This window comes from Haematobia irritans, chromosome 2 (genome assembly GCF_050003625.1).
Source record: "Haematobia irritans isolate KBUSLIRL chromosome 2, ASM5000362v1, whole genome shotgun sequence".
NCBI lineage: Eukaryota > Metazoa > Arthropoda > Insecta > Diptera > Muscidae > Haematobia > Haematobia irritans.
Window position 1 is genome coordinate 73,208,167 of NC_134398.1, and position 17,345 is coordinate 73,225,511.

Here is a 17,345-nt window from a genome sequence, read left to right on the forward strand (position 1 = left end):
GAGCAGATCCTCGCAATAAATGACCAGGCGTGAGTGGGCTCAGTTCTAATGGATCCTCACTGATATGTGAAAGAGGTCGAGAATCAAAGATACTCTCGATGCGAACAAGTAATGTGGAGAATTCCTCGAAATTAAATTTCAAATTACAAGCTACTTTCCGCAAATGACTTTTCATGCTCTTCACTGCCGACTCCCACAATCCTCCCATATGTGGTACGTGAGGTGGAATGAAGTGCTAGGAAAATCCGTGCAGATTATACTTTTCGGATACCGACTTCTGGACATTTTTCAAAAATATCTTGTATTCTGCGGCCAGTGCTCTACGTACTTGCACCAACGAAATGGTGCCATTATCAGAAAACATTTTGCTGGGGAATCCTCTACGCCATACAAATCGATTAAAAGTAGAAAGGAAAGTCTTCGTTGTAAGTTCTGAACAGGCCTCCAGGTGAACAGCGCGAGTTGACATACACACGGAAATAGCCGCATATCCCTTTTGTAATTTGGCGTTTCTAAGTCGCGAGGTTTTTATTTCAAAAGGGCCCGCGAAATCAACTCCAGTATGTGTAAAGGGCAAAGAAAATGTGCAAGAAAATGGCAATGAAGACATTATTTGTGTGTGAATTCTACTTTTAAATATATTACAGGTGAGACAGTTTCTTATTAAAATTTTCAAACGTTTGACGTAAAACTCTTGGCGAATGGCTCGTAACATCACTGGATGTTCAGAATGTAGTAACAGTTTATGAGTATAGTCGACAAGTAGTTTGCAAAATCGTGACTTCTCAGGTAGGATTATCGGATATCGTTCGTTATAACTTAGATCAGCATTAGATAAACGACCATTCACTCGTAATAATCCGTTATCATCAAGTTTCGGATTCAGTGCAAGTAATCTACTTTTAGAATTAATGGGTATGTGATTTTCAATGACATTATATTCAGTTGCATAATATTTGCGTTGAGCTTGTCGTATCAGATTACCTTCACAAATTTTATTTCTTCCTTTGTAATAAAATCAGTATGCATTTCTGGAACCCTTATCTTCCTACATTTTCTTACAAATCTATACATATAGCATAACACGCGTAGCGCTCGATCAAAAGATGAAAATCGATCTAGCATATCTTCAATCTGAGTGTCAGTATGAAAAGTGACGATGTTCCGTTCAAGGCTAGGTTCTATAAATGTGACAGATTTAGGCCATAATTCAGAGGGACTGGTCAGCCATTTTGGACCGTGCCACCATAATGAGTTATCATTCAATTCTAATGCTGTGCAACCACGAGTACCGATATCCGCGGGATTTTCGTTAGATGAGACATGTCTCCAGGTAGCATTTCCAACATTTTCAAGTGAAAAGGTGGTTTGACCAGCCATGCTAAAGTAATAGTAGAATCAGTCCACAGATAAATATCAGAAACAGTGAGGCTCAAATTCTTACAGAGAGTTTTCAAAAGTTTAGCTCCAGTGCGGCTCCACATAGCTCCAATCTAGGCAAGTTTACAGTTTTCAAGGCAGCCACTTTGCTTGTTGATACAAGTAAATTTGATGTAACAGTATTTTCGGACGATTTGGTACAGATTTAAAGACATGTGTAGTACGCCTTTTCTGACGCGTCTCAAAATCCGTGTATTTGTATTTGATTTCCAGGCGAAGTTTAACCAGCTCGGAATCTTGATATTTTCCATGTTCGGAAGATTTGATATAAAAAAAGTTATATTTTTCGAACGAATGCGGTTTAACTTCTTCATCCCAGTCAGTCCTATCAATCCAGAGTTGTTGCAAAAGTACTTTAGCTACGACAATGATCGTCGCCAACCAGCCAGATGGGTCAAATATCTTTGCAATAATCGACGATGCTGTAGGACGCGTCGCTTTTCCATCTTCACTCAGTTGCAGTAAAGTTCTGATTGCTAGGAATGGAGCACAGTTTTCCCCAAAAATTAAAGTTTTTAAGCAATAGTCTTGAACCAATTCAGTTTTGGAATTTCGGAAAAGATTTCGCTGATATTGCCTATAATCCTCATGAACATATATTTGACGATACATTTTTTGAATGTCGCCATTAAAAACATATCGATGGAACCGTCAACGTAGTATTACACTCATCAGATCATTTTGCAGTATTGGCCCAGTATGCAAGATATCATTTAAAGAAAATCAAGACGACGATTTTGTCGATTAAAAAAAACTCTGACAGTGGTACAAGTGCGTTCTGGTTTCACTACAGCGTGATGAGGAAGTTAATAGGAACTATAACCTGTTTTGTTGCAGATTTCCAACGAGCTACAAGGTTCCATATGGTCGAAATCCAAGTATTCAGAGAGAACTTTTGAGTATTCAAGATCTGGCGATTTTTTAAAGTGTTTTCCAAATGAAAAAAATGGCCCATTGCTGCTCGTCTTGACGAGCCAAGAGCTACATTGGGAGGAAGATCATGTCCAAATGGTAAGCGAACAACATATTTCAGGTTGTCGAATAGTACTTTCTTTTATTTAGTTTTCGCACCAAAGGTCATTGTCAGATAGAGGTTTAATTGAAGTAACTACTTCAAGTTCCCAGAATTTTTACAACTCCTAATTCAAAGTATCAGAACTAGTTACAAAAGATGCAAATGTTGAAACCGACAGAGCTCTTGGCAGACCACTCAAAATCCACCCAAACTCAGTTTCTTGTGCTAAGAGATTCCCAGACACATTTTGGTGAACACCAGACTTCAAAATAAATGGAAGAATATCACTTCCCAGTAACGTATCAATCAGCTAATTGCTAATTGCAAGTTTTTCAATTTTGACCTATCAGAAATGCGAGTAGAGTAAGTCGGCATTAGATGATTCATACTTTATATAACAATTGCCGTCGCCTTCAATTTAAAATCAGACTTTCGAGATTTCAATGTTATACCGCAAATTTTTGAAGAGTTTTCTAAAACTGTATCTCCAAGGCCTGAGATCGTCGTAAACGCTTTTCTTGTCGGTATGGAATATCTATTCGCCACTCTGCTCGAAATGAACGATTCCTGGGATCCCTGGTCAATGAAAACCAAAATTGTAAAATTTGTTCCAAATCGATTTCTAGCGTTGCCAGATTCATTTTTGGCAGTGTCTGTCACTTTGACAGTTTTGAGCAATATGTCCGTAGGACAAACAGTTTTCACATATTTTATTCGTACTAACAAACTTTCACCTTTCAGAAATAGTCCAAGACTTGAATTTAATACATGCTCCTAAAGCATGATTTTGTTTACAGGGTTTGAAACTATTTTCGGACTTTGTATGGTAACTTTGGGTTTTTGATGATTTTGCGCTGAACCAGAAGGTTTCCTAATGTCTGAAATCGATTCCAACATGTTCAGCCTTCTAGATATAAATTCATCTAATTGTTCCCAGGATTGCATTTGTTTGTGATCTTGAGGAGAATTTTCCCAAGCGGACAAAGTTTCGTCAGGTAATTTCGAAGACACACAAAATATCAGAATAGGATCCCAGGAAATCACAGAAATGTTATAAGTCTTGAGAACTGAAATGCAATTATTTACAGTGTATTGTAAGTTCCTCAATGCCTTTTCAGTACCTACTCGCTCCATTTCAAAACTGAGGCAATTTCAAGGAAAATCCAGTTTCTTCGGGTGATTTCGACTCAGTTCTCACGGCAGGTTGCGATGACTTATCCAGATTCTTTTTTCTATTTCAATTAGATCTAGCATGACCGCTTTGAACTTTTTGTACGCCCTAATGATTCATTGAACTTGGAATGAATCGATTATTGATCACTTCTACTTGAAAGTTTATGTTCAGATATATCTATGGCAGCGAAATTGGCTCAATACGTGACCACTTGGTCAGAAAAAAATATAAATTTCTAAGAAGCCATGTTTTATGGTGACTATAAGTTTCAGTTCAATGTAAAGAAAACACAGACAAATGGATTCCTGCTCTAAATATATTCAGCTTTGATTTCGCACAAAAAATACAGCAGAAGTCAAGTAAATATAAAGTCAGAATTATGTTCGTTTCAAATATTTCAAGATAGATTTGATTTCTCACGACAGAAGTCCTGCAAATATAAAGTATCAATCAGTTTTAGCTCAACGAGAGCAATATCAAGAGAGTTAAAATTTTCCATTGTTTTTATATAAAATTAAACTAGTTTCTTTATTATAAGTGAATGCTTGAAGTCTGATATTTACGAAATAAAGTTGTGGTTGAACTTATGATTTAAGTTTCTAAAATTATGTTTACTTTAATAATTAAAACTGCCTTACAATTTTGTTTAGTCTGATTTTTAGTCAATTTAATTAAAAAATAGTAATTGATAGTAAAAATATTTTTTCTTAGCCTAGCACAAAAAGCGCGGTATAAACAGAAAAAAGTGAAGTGTTTTGGAAACTTCCATCTCTGTTATGAACACATGTTAAATTTTGTTTCGATCTCGCAACTCCTTCGTATTGAAACAGGCGTTTCAAAAAGACGCATCCGCAATTTTTTTACAATGGAAAAATTAGAAATGTGTGCTGTCATTAAATATTTACATAAAAAAGGTTTATCGGGACAAGAAATTCATAATGATATGGTGAATGTGTTAGGTGAAAGTGCTCGTTCATATGCAACACAAAAAAAAGTTCATATAAAACAGAAAAAAGTGAAGTGTTTTGGAAACTTCCATCTCTGTTATGAACACATGTTAAATTTTGTTTCGATCTCGCAACTCCTTCGTATTGAAACAGGCGTTTCAAAAAGACGCATCCGCAATTTTTTTACAATGGAAAAATTAGAAATGTGTGCTGTCATTAAATATTTACATAAAAAAGGTTTATCGGGACAAGAAATTCATAATGATATGGTGAATGTGTTAGGTGAAAGTGCTCGTTCATATGCAACAGTAGAAAATTGGGTTGCTGAATTTAAACGTGGTCGTACAAGCATTGAAGATGAACCACGTAGTGGAAGTCCAAAAACAGCAACAACAACAGAAATTGTGGCCAAAGTGCAAGATATGGTATTAAATGATCTACGATCCATTCATAAAACAGGGAAAGGACCCAACGGACCCGGATAAGGATGATCGGAAGTTATCTGGCTGAGAGGAGCTTTTCGGTAAAGATGGAGGACACTAGGTCTGAAAGTAGACTGGTGAGGGGGGGGGGCCCACAGGCTCCCTATTGGGCCCCGTCCTTTACAATATATACCTCGCTGACATTCCTCAGCCGGAAGGAGATGACAAGATAATGACATATGCGGATGACATCTTCATAGCAGCCACACATGCCAGGACCAGGACTGCCCAAAGGAGGTTGGAGCGATACCTCACTGTCCTCTCGGGATATTTTGAGGAATGGAGATTGACGCTCAACATGGAGAAATGCAGATCAATAATCTTCAATGGTAGGAGGAAGAAGATTTACAGAAATGCAAGGAAGTACATCTCATCTATTAGAATGGGCGACAGCATCATGGAGAACGCACGAGGCATGTGGATGAAGTTATAAGAAAGGGCAGAGCGACTTACCACATCCTGTACAAGACTCTTGGCAAGAGAGCAGCTCTTACTAATAAGGTTAAGATGACCATCTACAAGCAAGTGGTTCGGCCTGTCATATCATACGCGTTCCCCATTTGGTATACGCTCTCCTCCCATCAGATGGAGAGGATAAGAATATTCGAGAGAAAGATCTTAGTACGCTGTTTGGGACTGAGTGGCAGAACAGTGAATGGAGAGTATAGAAACCCTTCCAATAGGAAGGTCTATAGGGACAGCGGGATGACCCAAATTGACGGCTTCATGGTCAGATTGGCGTTAAACCACCTAGAGAAGTATCCAACTCATCCGAACAGGATGGTGTTGGATTGTGGAATCACAAGGGATGAATACTTGAATATTCGTCAATCAGATGGACATCCAGCTCCGATGTGCTTGTTGCACTTTCTGGAAGATGGCGATGTTCTAGACAATGATAACAAGGTATTCTATCACCGAAGATACAGGAGTTATGACATTAACAATCCAGTTTATAATATGGCCCAATAATTAGAAATTGGTAATGGCTCTATAATCATCCCAAAGACACGAATTTGGACTTTTTTTCTTCTTTCTGTAAATATCTCTGAATTACTTTTCTCCTTTCTTAGTTTTTGTTTCATTCTGTAAATACGTTTTACCCATGAAGTAGGGATGTTGAGTTTTTATAGATCTTAGTTTCGAACTTGTAAATATGTACACAAATTAGGGTAAGAATCTACAAATTATCCCGTTTTTTGAAGCCGTTTTATCGGGAAGTTTTATTCAGGAAATGACATATAGTCAATATTAACAAGGCAATAAATGTATATTCTTAGAAAATTATTATATAAGCTTAAGAAATATGAATTGAATGGAATTACATAAAACCAAATGTAAAATTTATCTAATATGCTGGCAAATAAAAATTAAATTGAATTGGAAATATCTTGGAACAAACGAAATTACTTGGTAGTTTTAGAGTTATAAATTAAGAAAATCTCTTTTAAACTATAAAGAAACAATTTTGAATTCAATGTATGTTAAAGCAGATATGCTTTCTGTTGATAGTCGTACTCCAATCATATAAATGACTAATGCGTTTTTTTACAATTTTTGTGCTCGTGAAGCAACAAATTCAGTTAAAACAGAGTTGCATATATCGTATTGTAAGTGTGTAAATATAACCATAGCGATAAGCGGTAGGCGAACACTTATTTACGTGTATTTCTTATGGGAACCCCAAAATCCGCGACGGAATACCGTGACGGCTAGCGGCGTGTCGCTAAATTTAAACTTATTCTAACTCCTTGGCGAAAACTGGTATAGTGTTGCCATCGCTTATCAATTTTTTTAACTCACCACTAGGAATTGCTGTTGCCTGGACACGTGTAGATTATTTTTTCTTGAAATAACTCAACAAATAACAAGCCATTGTATGTTTTTATTCAACTTCATTGTTTAATATTGTCAAAGCATGCTGTATTGACAACAAAAACGCTAGGAAACGTGAAAAAGGGAATTATTCGCCGTCAAGCTTATTGTATTTGCCGTTGCGGCAAAAATGTTTCGCCTACCGCCTATCGCTATGGTTATATTTACACACTAATATGGTGCTTTCGTGAAAATCATTTATGTGTACTAACATATGTGTTCGCCGAATGCGAAAAGTATGGAAATATAGAGAAAAATAAAAACACGATAGTTTAATATTTTCAATATATAACAAGAGCAGAAGGTTTTATTAAGGTGTTTTCTATTATAATTAATGGTAAACAATATTACCTATAATTTCCAACGATATGGATAAATTTGCAACCGCACCAATTGGCTTATCGATAACAAGTAAAGTGAGAGATGCTCTCAACCAAGATGGCGGAAGGCGGGGCTTTTGACAAGATAAATTAATATTCAAATTATGACATTTCTACTCTGGCAGGGATGTACCAAAAAGTAGTATACAAATTCTAACGAACACTATTAAGTCCAATTAATCTTTACTCGAACTTAAACATTGCCGGCCGCCTTGCAACATCAAGGTATGTTGTAACTAAAACTAAAACTAAACTTAAAATACAAAATGAGGCTAAGTGCAGTGCAAAGTGAGTTTCCTTCAGTTCATTTACCATAAATCCAATTTATTAATTCATTTATCTTTCCAAATTCAACCTAAGACTAGATTACAAAAAAAAACTAATAAAAATAATTACGTAAGGTCAGAAGGGGACCTGGTAGAACCCAAAAGGGGGGCTCTCGCGACAATATATCGATGGGTCAAAAGGGGACCCGTTAGAACCCCAAAAAGGGGGCTCTCGCGAAGAGATACAATAAAACGATGGCCAAAAGGGGGCCGTTAGAACCCAAAAGGGGGGCTCTCGCGCATTTACCCTAGCAGTTACACAACCCGGACAGAACCCAACCGAAGATTGTATAATGAGCCACCGGGAGACCGGGCGACGTATACACCCTATGTGTTATGATTCGCCCATACACCTCAGGACCAAAAACGATCGCAACCCGTCCCACTCGGTAAAATTGCGGATCTGCCAAAGGTAATCCCAAAAAGGATTCCTTGATCCGTTCTGGCACGGCTTCGGCGGGGGTCAACACACGACCTAGATCGTGCACACGAGCAGTAAACGTCAGTCGCTGCTCTGGATCATAAGCGGACGATACTGTCAACCGGCAAAATTGGACCCCCTCAATATTTGTAACCGGTAGCCCTAAGTTCTCGACCATAGAACGACAGATTTGGCTTTGGCGCGCGCAGTTGTCGATTACTGCACGGACCGGAACGGACACACCATGGGGGGACACGCGGACTACGAGGCTGGGCGCCAGAGTAACGACATTCTGCAGAGGCAGAACTCCGACGCCGCCAAAATCGGAATATGACCGTGCCACAGCAAGATCGGACGGACGATTCGTATGGCTCCCACTACGAATCCGCTGAGCAGACCTCGAGCTCCCATGTTCAATTCGAGGCGCCACAGCCGCAGCGTGTAACAAAACATTGTGGTCCCCGGAGCAACTGGGGCACCTACGCCGGCTAGGACAATCCTTCGACTGGTGGGTCTGTGCTAGACATCTGTAGCAATAGCGATGTCGTACCACCATACGTATCCTCTTCTCAATCGAAAGAGAGAGGAACTTCCGACACCGCCGCAATGCGTGACGACCTCCACAAACCCTGCAAACCAATGGAGCAGGAGTTCGACCAACATCAGTAGCCTCTACTACAGCAGGCGCCACCACGGGCTCATCCACAACTACCGGAGGTGGACTCTCAATTTCTTGGGGCGATAGCTGAACCTCCGGAATGGCAGGCGACGGTATCGCCATCGGCTCCTCCAACAATGCCCGTTCGACCGCCGACATATCAAGGGGGCACGCAGTATCATCATCCGATTGATCCATAATAACCTCGAAATTTTCCAAGTCGTCAGCGAAGCACGAGGTATTTTCCATGATACTGCGAGAAAATATACGAATTACAAAGAGTTCGCCGAAGTGTCGGTCAATGAGACCAACTTAGCTATAGGTCGTCTTACAACGCCATTCTCCGTACGTATATCCGCGACCCGAATGTGACCATCTACGCCCGGGTGAACCGACACGACTCGACCTAATTTCCAAGAAGTTGGTGGAAGCTGTTCATGACGAATAACGACTAGGTCATTTACCATAACATCGCGCTGAGGAAATTTCCACTTATATCTCATATGCAGATTCTTCAAATATTCCTCTTTCCAACGTACACAAAACTGTTGTGCAAGAGCCTGTACCTTACGAAACCGATTCACCAACGAAAGAGGCTGTTCGGTTATAACTGGCTCAGCAGGGGCGAGTAGAGGGGCACCTATAAGAAAATGACCCGGTGTCAAAGCGTCAAGCTCCTGCGGGTTATCCGATTGGGGACAAAGAGGTCTTGAATTCAAACAAGCCTCAATACGAGCCAACACCGTCGAAAACTCTTCAAACGTGAAACGAACATTCCCTATTTGCCTTCTGAAATGCAACTTAAAACTCTTCACCCCAGCTTCCCAAAGGCCTCCCATATGAGGCGCACCAGCTGGGATAAATCGCCACGATAGGCCCTGGTGTGCAAACTTAGAGGACACGACATCACTGCTTCCCCTAATTACATCCCGGAAATTTCGTTCAAGCTCACGCGACGCACCGACAAAATTTGTCCCATTGTCCGAGAAAATGGTCGCAGGACAACCCCGACGAGCAACAAACCTATGAAATGCCGCAAGAAAGCCGGCAGTCGACAAGTCGGAAACCGCTTCCAAATGAATCGCCCTAGTAGCAAAACACACGAAAACGCACACATAACCTTTAGTTATGCGACAATAACGTCCGGTGAACGACTTCACCTCAAAGGGGCCTGCATAGTCTACGCCAGTCGTAGTAAAAGGTCTGTCGAGAACAGTTCTTTCCGGAGGAAGAGGAGCCATCACCTGACTACAAACCCGTTTCCTCTCCAAAAGACATGGTTTACACCTATGTATAACCGAACGAATAAGATTCCTCACCCGAGGTATCCAGTATTCTATACGAAGAATACGCAACATCAACTGATTTCCTCCATGAATGGAAATCAAATGAACAAATTCCACCAAAAGCTTCGTGAATCGACAGCTGTAGGGCAAAATTATAGGGTGCCGCTCCGAATACGAAAGAATAGGCGAGCGGCTCAAACGACCATACATCCGCATTACACCCATTTCATCAAGGAACGGGTTCAAAGAAACAAGTGAACTGCCAGTACCTAACGAAGACCTATCCATCAAGTCCTTATATTCATTACCATAATTCATTTTTTGAGCAAGCACTATCAAGCGACTTTTAGTTGCCCTAATCTCAGACGATGATAAACTGTGATCCGCATAGCTACAATCACGCCTATGAGCGGGATGCGTCCGATAAAAGAATCTCATAACATATGAGATAACACGCAGCGCTCTATCCAGAGAAGAAAATCTATCGAGAACATCCTCGTATGAATTAACGAAAGAAGCATGTGCCTTCACAGACCGAATTTCTACGTCGGTGTCAAAAGAGGAAGTGTCACGAACCGGCCATTCCGATTGACTACACGATAGCCACTGAGGCCCATGCCACCAAAGTCGAGAGGCGGCCAAATCCGAAGGGGACACACCGCGGCTGCCAAGATCAGCAGGATTATCCTCCGACCTCACATGATACCAATTCGTACCACCGACGTTCTCCTGAATGCGACATACCCTATTCGCGACAAATGTTGTCCAAGCCGAAGGCGTTTTCTTTAACCAGGCTAGTACAATAGTCGAATCCGTCCAACAATAAATTCGACCAAAATCAATACCGATTTCTCGAATGACCGTTCTTGCGAGTTCGGACGCTAAAACAGCGCCGCAAAGCTCCAAACGAGGCAAAGAAACCGATTTCAACGGAGCAACTTTCGTCTTGCACGATAGCAAATTAACGACAATCTCGCCATTTGGGGCCAAAACTCGAATATATACTACCCCCGCGTATGCCTTACCCGAGGCATCTGAAAATACGTGAAGCTGGGCCGAAGTGCACGGTGTGTAACGAATCCACCGAGGAATATTTATCGAATTGACATCCGGATAACTATCTACAAATTTTTCCCACTCGGATGCCGTTGCCGAAGGCAGTATTTCATCCCAGCCGACGCGATCAAGCCAAACCTTCTGCATGATAATCTTTGCCACAATTATCACTGGACCTAACCAACCGACAGGGTCGAATAATTTCGCGATAGCCGACAACACTTCCCGTTTAGTGTATCCACACCTTTTTGCTATAGGCTCGACCGCGAAGTAGAATGCATCCAATTGAGCATTCCATCTCACACCCAATGGTTTCGAATTGCTAGCCTCGACAAATGCCAGCAATTGAGCATCAACCAAATATTCCGGCGGTAGTGAATCTAAAATTTCTCTATAATTCGATGTCCATTTCCGCAGTTCAAATTTAGCCGTCGCAAGCGCCGCGATTAATTGATCCCGAGCCACTATCGCAGTTTCAAGGTCATGAGTTCCGGTCAAAACGTCATCAACGTACATACATTTACGTAATATATCGGCCGCGAGTGGAAACTCCTCCTCAGTGTCTTCAGCTAACTGTAACAGTGTCCGTATCGCGAGATATGGTGCACAGTTTACACCGAAGGTCACCGTTTGTAGTTCATAGTCCTGGACTGTCCTTGTCGGAGAATCCCTAAAAACAATTCTCTGCAACGGAGCATGAGAAGAGTCCACTCGAATCTGCCTATACATCTGTGTAATATCGCAGTTGAACACGTATTTAAATAGTCGCCATCGCACAATAAGAAGGACTAAGTCCTGCTGCAAAGTGGGACCTACGTGAAGGATATCGTTAAGACTATTCCCGTTGGACGTTTTATTAGACGCATTAAATACGACGCGAAGTTTGGAAGTCTTCTTCTCGAGGTTAATGACAGGATGATGTGGAAGATAACACGAAAGTGTATCACTTGCAGAAATGGCGGATACTGGCCTCATGTGATCCAAATGCAAATATTCTTTAACAACACTATCATAAACTGATTTCACGTCCGGCCTTTTCGATAATGACGATTCATTACGATAAAATTGCCTCAAAGCAGTTGTTCGGGACTCACCCAAATATCCACGAGGACCGAGCTCTTCCTTTAGCGGAAGTGTAACTATATATCTACCTTCCGAATCTCTGCGCGTTGTCCGAACGTAATTTTCCTCACAGAACTTATCGGAGGGGGACAAAACCCCTTTACGTGGTGTTTCCTCCAACTCCCAAAACCGTAAAAGCGTTCTATCTAAATTTTCCTCTTCATCAACCGCTATAGTCGTAGTAAATGTTTGAATTTGCGATGTAGAAATCGGACCCGTTACTAGCCAGCCGAAAACACTGTTCTGTGCTATCAATGATTGAGCCGCAATCTGCCGGCAACCTTCTAATAGTATTCTCGGGTACAAGTCAGCGCCTAGTAGAATATCTACCGGTCTCGACACGAAAAGATTCGGATCAGCTAAGCGAATATCCGGAATCTGAGACAAAACTTCCTGCGACACCGTAAAGGAAGGTAAATTCCCGGATATAGATTGGAGCACTATAGCCATAGTTTCCAACAAAACCGACGCGTTGAGTGGAGATCCGATTTTCAAATTACACATTTTACTCGATTTGGCCGAAATTGCGCTATTTACCCCCGAAATTGTAACATTAGCCGCGTGAACCGGTAGTTTCACCCGATTTCGAAAGCGTTCCGTCAGAAACGAAGATTCTGAAGCGGGGTCAATCAAAGCGCGTGCCGGATATGAAACCCCATCGTGCATGATATTAATCATCGCAGTTCCCAAAAGCACGGCCCTATTTTGCGTCGTATGAAATGCCTGGCGAGGTAGGCACGCCGACGAGGTAGAAGGTTGCGGCTGATCAACCGAAGGCATAGTTCTCGGTTGAAAACTAGCCGCTGAACTCGACAAGGTGTTGGTCGAACCCGTCGCCGAAGTCGCGCTATTAGACGGCGTAGAATCGCGATGCAATAGCGAATGATGTCTCGAATTACATTTTGCACACGAATATTGTCTTGGACAATCCTTCATCTCATGACCTTTCATTAAGCAATTCAAGCACAACCGGTTACGTTTTACCACTATGTAACGTTCCGATACCGAGAGTTTACCAAATTTAACGCAAGCCGAAAGTCTATGATTATGTTTAGGACAAATAACGCACTTAGATTCCGACGAAGCACGCGACGATTTAGAAGAAGACGCATTGGTAAAATGCGCTTTTACCTTCTTTTCCTGAGAACGCTTCGAAGACGTGTCTTCCCGCAAATCATGCAAACACATCAACGTACGAACCCTTTCGGACAAAAAAGCGTCTAAATCCGCCCACGACGAAAGGGCTGATTTGTCCCTAACACTCTGCTCCCAAAGAGTCTGTGTGAGCCGCGGCAAACGTTGAAGGCAAATAAAAACGAGTATCTGGTCCCAATTATCGGTCGAAACTTCGTACGTATTCAATGCCGAAAGACAGCCATTGATTCCACGTTGAATCGATTTCAAACCCGCACTTGTCTCTACCGATACTGCCGAAATTGCAAAGAGAGACTTAAGTTGATTGTGAACTAGAACCCGCTTATTGTCGTATGCATCAACGAGGGCCTTCCACGCGAGGGCAAAACTTCGATGTGTCAGCGGAAACTTCGAGACAATTTCCCTAGCTTCGCCACTGGTCTTCCGCACAAGATGACACAAACGCTCGACGTCCGTTAATCTTGAATTGTTAACATAAACTGCTTGAAACAAATCCCGGAATGTAGGCCAGTCTAGAAAATTGCCCTCAAATACATCCGTATCGCACGGTGGCAACGCCAAATTGTGAACCATATCACAAAGTGGAGGGCCACTAACGGCCACCTCACCCCTAAACCCGGCTTTGCCATTAGGCAGCGACTGCCCATCCCGATCAGCCGGTATCGAAGTAGTCGCGTTATTAGCCCAAATCGCTTCGGATCCTTGAGTCGATTTATGAGACCCGATACTCCGTCTCGATGCTGCAACGACCGAAGACGCAGACGAAGTGATCGATGATCTACGTGACCGACGAAACTGGCCCAATTTTCGATTTATCGCGGACAAACAATTCATATAAGCCTGATGGGACGCGTCATATTTCCCGTCCACCGATTCAATATCGCTCGTTTGCGTTGTTCCGGCACCCTGTAAACTAGCCACGCATTCCTCAAAGCAATCCTGAACCTTTGTCCACAACTTCCCCAATTCCTCACTTCGAATCTCGAGGCTATAGACGTCTAACTCCTCATCTTTCATGGCATTAAAATGGGCGTGGAATTTAATAAGAGCGTCCGAAACGCGAATAAAGCGATCAAAGGGAGATACAGACATTCTAACTTTACGTTCAACTACCAAATTGAAGAATGTAACCAAATACGAAATTACAATATAGCCAAGAAGCAACGGCCAATAAAATTACCAAACTCAGACAAGGTTCCGTTCAATAAAAATAGCAAAATACGCAAAAGTAACTCGAGTTACAAAGATTAATTCGAGTCCACAACTCGCGAAAATCCGACAAAAGATCAAACGTTCGCAGAAACCGAAAATACTGAATGTAGGGTGCACAAAATATTACCCCCGAACGCTTGACACAAGAAAAATTATAATAATAATAATAATAAACAAAGGTATAAATAAATCAATAATAATAAATACCTGTCCAATAAATATTCAAAATTTACCAAATATTTGAATGATCGAATAATTTCTCTCAGTGTGAGAGCGTAAAAGTTTCAAAATATACCGAGTTTTAATTCAAGCCCCGATTCCAACCGGGAAATATTCAAACCTTTGAATTCAACTTGAATTCTAATGTGGGAATTACACGTAGTGTATAGCCCCCTTAAGAATTCAAATGATGATCGATATCCGATAACACGATAGTACGAGATGTGCCCGATTAGTCACTATACTATAGCAATCGACTAAGAGCGCAACACTGATGAGAACAAAACAAAATAAAAGCTTTTGTATGTTCTCAAATGTATGCAAATGAACGAAACAATAATTAATAAATGAAATTTCAGCACAGAAAACGCGAAAAAGTGGTGAATATACGAAACAAAGAGAGTGATATATGTGTATAGTGAATATTAGTGTACGAAAGTGGTGAAAATATGTACTTTAAGTTATTTCTCTCCGAAATTATTTGCACAGACGTCAAAATGGAAATACAAAAACAAAAACCTTGAATGCGTTTTGCCGTCGGCAAATGAAAATTTACTTAAAAACAATGAAAAACGATATTTTCACGCAAATAAAGGCAAATAAACCACTTTAAATAAAAAAACACTAATATTCACTGATATCACTGAACTTGTACACCACTTTTAGGAATATTTATAATAAAAACCGATCGCGTAGCGTTGTAAAACAACCTTTTTTTTTTCTTTAAATGGACGGACGACCACTATATTTGTTGTTGCACCGACCGCGAACTCACTTTATAAGGGAAAATGCACTGCACTTACCTTATAAAACGATGAAACAGATGTTGAGGATGATGAACTGATTGGTTTGAGTTTAAGGTGAAATTGATGACCAGGTCAGGTGGACTGTGTCTATAACAAAAACCAAGAAAAACACCGGTTAAACCAATTCTTCCACTCCGAAGTCCAATTATCCGGTACGAATGGATCAAAATGTTCGCCGAATGCGAAAAGTATGGAAATATAGAGAAAAATAAAAACACGATAGTTTAATATTTTCAATATATAACAAGAGCAGAAGGTTTTAAAGGGTGATTCTTTTGAGGTTAGGATTTTCATGCATTAGTATTTGACAGATCACGTGGGATTTCAGACATGGTGTCAAAGAGAAAGATGCTCAGTATGCTTTGACATTTCATCATGAATAGACTTACTAACGAGCCACAACGTCGAATTTTCAGTGAATGGGCCCTAGAAAAGTTGGCAGAAAATCCGCTTTTTTATCGACAAATTTTGTTCAGCGATGAGGCTCATTTCTGGTTGAATGGCTACGTAAATAAGCAAAATTGCCGTATTTGGAGTGAAGAGCAACCAGAAGCCGTTCAAGAACTGCCCATGCATCCCGAAAAATGCACTGTTTGGTGTGGTTTGTACGCTGGTGGAATCATTGGACCGTATTTTTTCAAAGATGCTGTTGGACGCAACGTTACGGTGAATGGCGATCGCTATCGTTCGATGCTAACAAACTTTTTGTTGCCAAAAATGGAAGAACTGAACTTGGTTGACATGTGGTTTCAACAAGATGGCGCTACATGCCACACAGCTCGCGATTCTATGGCCATTTTGAGGGAAAACTTCGGAGAACAATTCATCTCAAGAAATGGACCGGTAAGTTGGCCACCAAGATCATGCGATTTGACGCCTTTAGACTATTTTTTGTGGGGCTACGTCAAGTCTAAAGTCTACAGAAATAAGCCAGCAACTATTCCAGCTTTGGAAGACAACATTTCCGAAGAAATTCGGGCTATTCCGGCCGAAATGCTCGAAAAAGTTGCCCAAAATTGGACTTTCCGAATGGACCACCTAAGACGCAGCCGCGGTCAACATTTAAATGAAATTATCTTCAAAAAGTAAATGTCATGGACCAATCTAACGTTTCAAATAAAGAACCGATGAGATTTTGCAAATTTTATGCGTTTTTTTTTAAAAAAAAGTTATCAAGCTCTTAACAAATCACCCTTTATTAAGGTGTTTTCTATTATAATTAATGGTAAACAATATTACCTATAATTTCCAACGATATGGATAAATTTGCAACCGCACCAATTGGCTTATCGATAACAAGTAAAGTGAGAGATGCTCTCAACAAAGATGGCGGAAGGCGGGGCTTTTGACAAGATAAATTAATATTCAAATTATGACATTTCTACTCTGGCAGGGATGTACCAAAAAGTAGTATACAAATTCTAACGAACACTATTAAGTCCAATTAATCTTTACTCGAACTTAAACAATATGAGTGTAACAATATTAACAGCAGTTGATGACTGTACAATTGCGGTAGTAGCTTTTGAGCAACGAATAGAATTTTGACAAACTTCTGTAAAATCACACAACACATTCGAGAAATGGTACTGTCTTTCTGAGATTTCCTTTCACAGTTCGACGATTTAAAATGTGCATCCACCAGTTAAAATTTCAATTTATAGTCCCTATCCGTTCACAACACAATAAATCTTACATACCTGTTTTCCATATTTTTACGATGTAAAAAGATGATATACAGTATTGCGTAACTTGAATGTGATTCAGCTTC

General features: G+C 40.7%; 2 protein-coding genes across 2 annotated transcripts; both read right to left on the reverse strand.

Moving 5' to 3' along the window:
- Positions 1-235: 235 nt before the first annotated feature.
- On the reverse strand, positions 236-1,380 carry LOC142224648 (uncharacterized). The gene is made up of 2 exons (XM_075294428.1): positions 1,053-1,380; positions 236-984 (listed from the first exon to the last, which is right to left on the reverse strand). The coding sequence occupies exons 1-2, from the start codon at positions 1,378-1,380 to the stop codon at positions 236-238; spliced, it is 1,077 nt and encodes a 358-aa protein (XP_075150543.1).
- A 6,181-nt stretch (positions 1,381-7,561) lies between these two features.
- LOC142225504 (uncharacterized) lies at positions 7,562-16,855 on the reverse strand. Its single transcript, XM_075295290.1, has 3 exons — positions 16,814-16,855; positions 15,572-15,661; positions 7,562-8,971 (listed from the first exon to the last, which is right to left on the reverse strand). Exon 3 carries the CDS (start codon positions 8,965-8,967, stop codon positions 7,888-7,890), a length of 1,080 nt encoding a protein of 359 aa, XP_075151405.1. The 5' UTR covers positions 8,968-8,971; positions 15,572-15,661; positions 16,814-16,855; the 3' UTR covers positions 7,562-7,887.
- Between the last annotated feature and the right edge of the window lie 490 nt (positions 16,856-17,345).

What these genes read in the sequence shown, in the direction of transcription:
- LOC142224648 (XM_075294428.1), bottom strand. Translation starts at nt 1,380, where the DNA reads ATGGCTGGTCAAACCACCTTTTCACTTGAAAATGTTGGAAATGCTACC. An exon ending in GTATAGATTTGTAAGAAAAT is followed by an intron (nt 985 to 1,052) that starts GTAGGAAGATAA and finishes AAATTTGTGAAG; the next exon opens with GTAATCTGATACGACAAGCT.
- LOC142225504 (XM_075295290.1), bottom strand. Translation starts at nt 8,967, where the DNA reads ATGGAAAATACCTCGTGCTTCGCTGACGACTTGGAAAATTTCGAGGTT.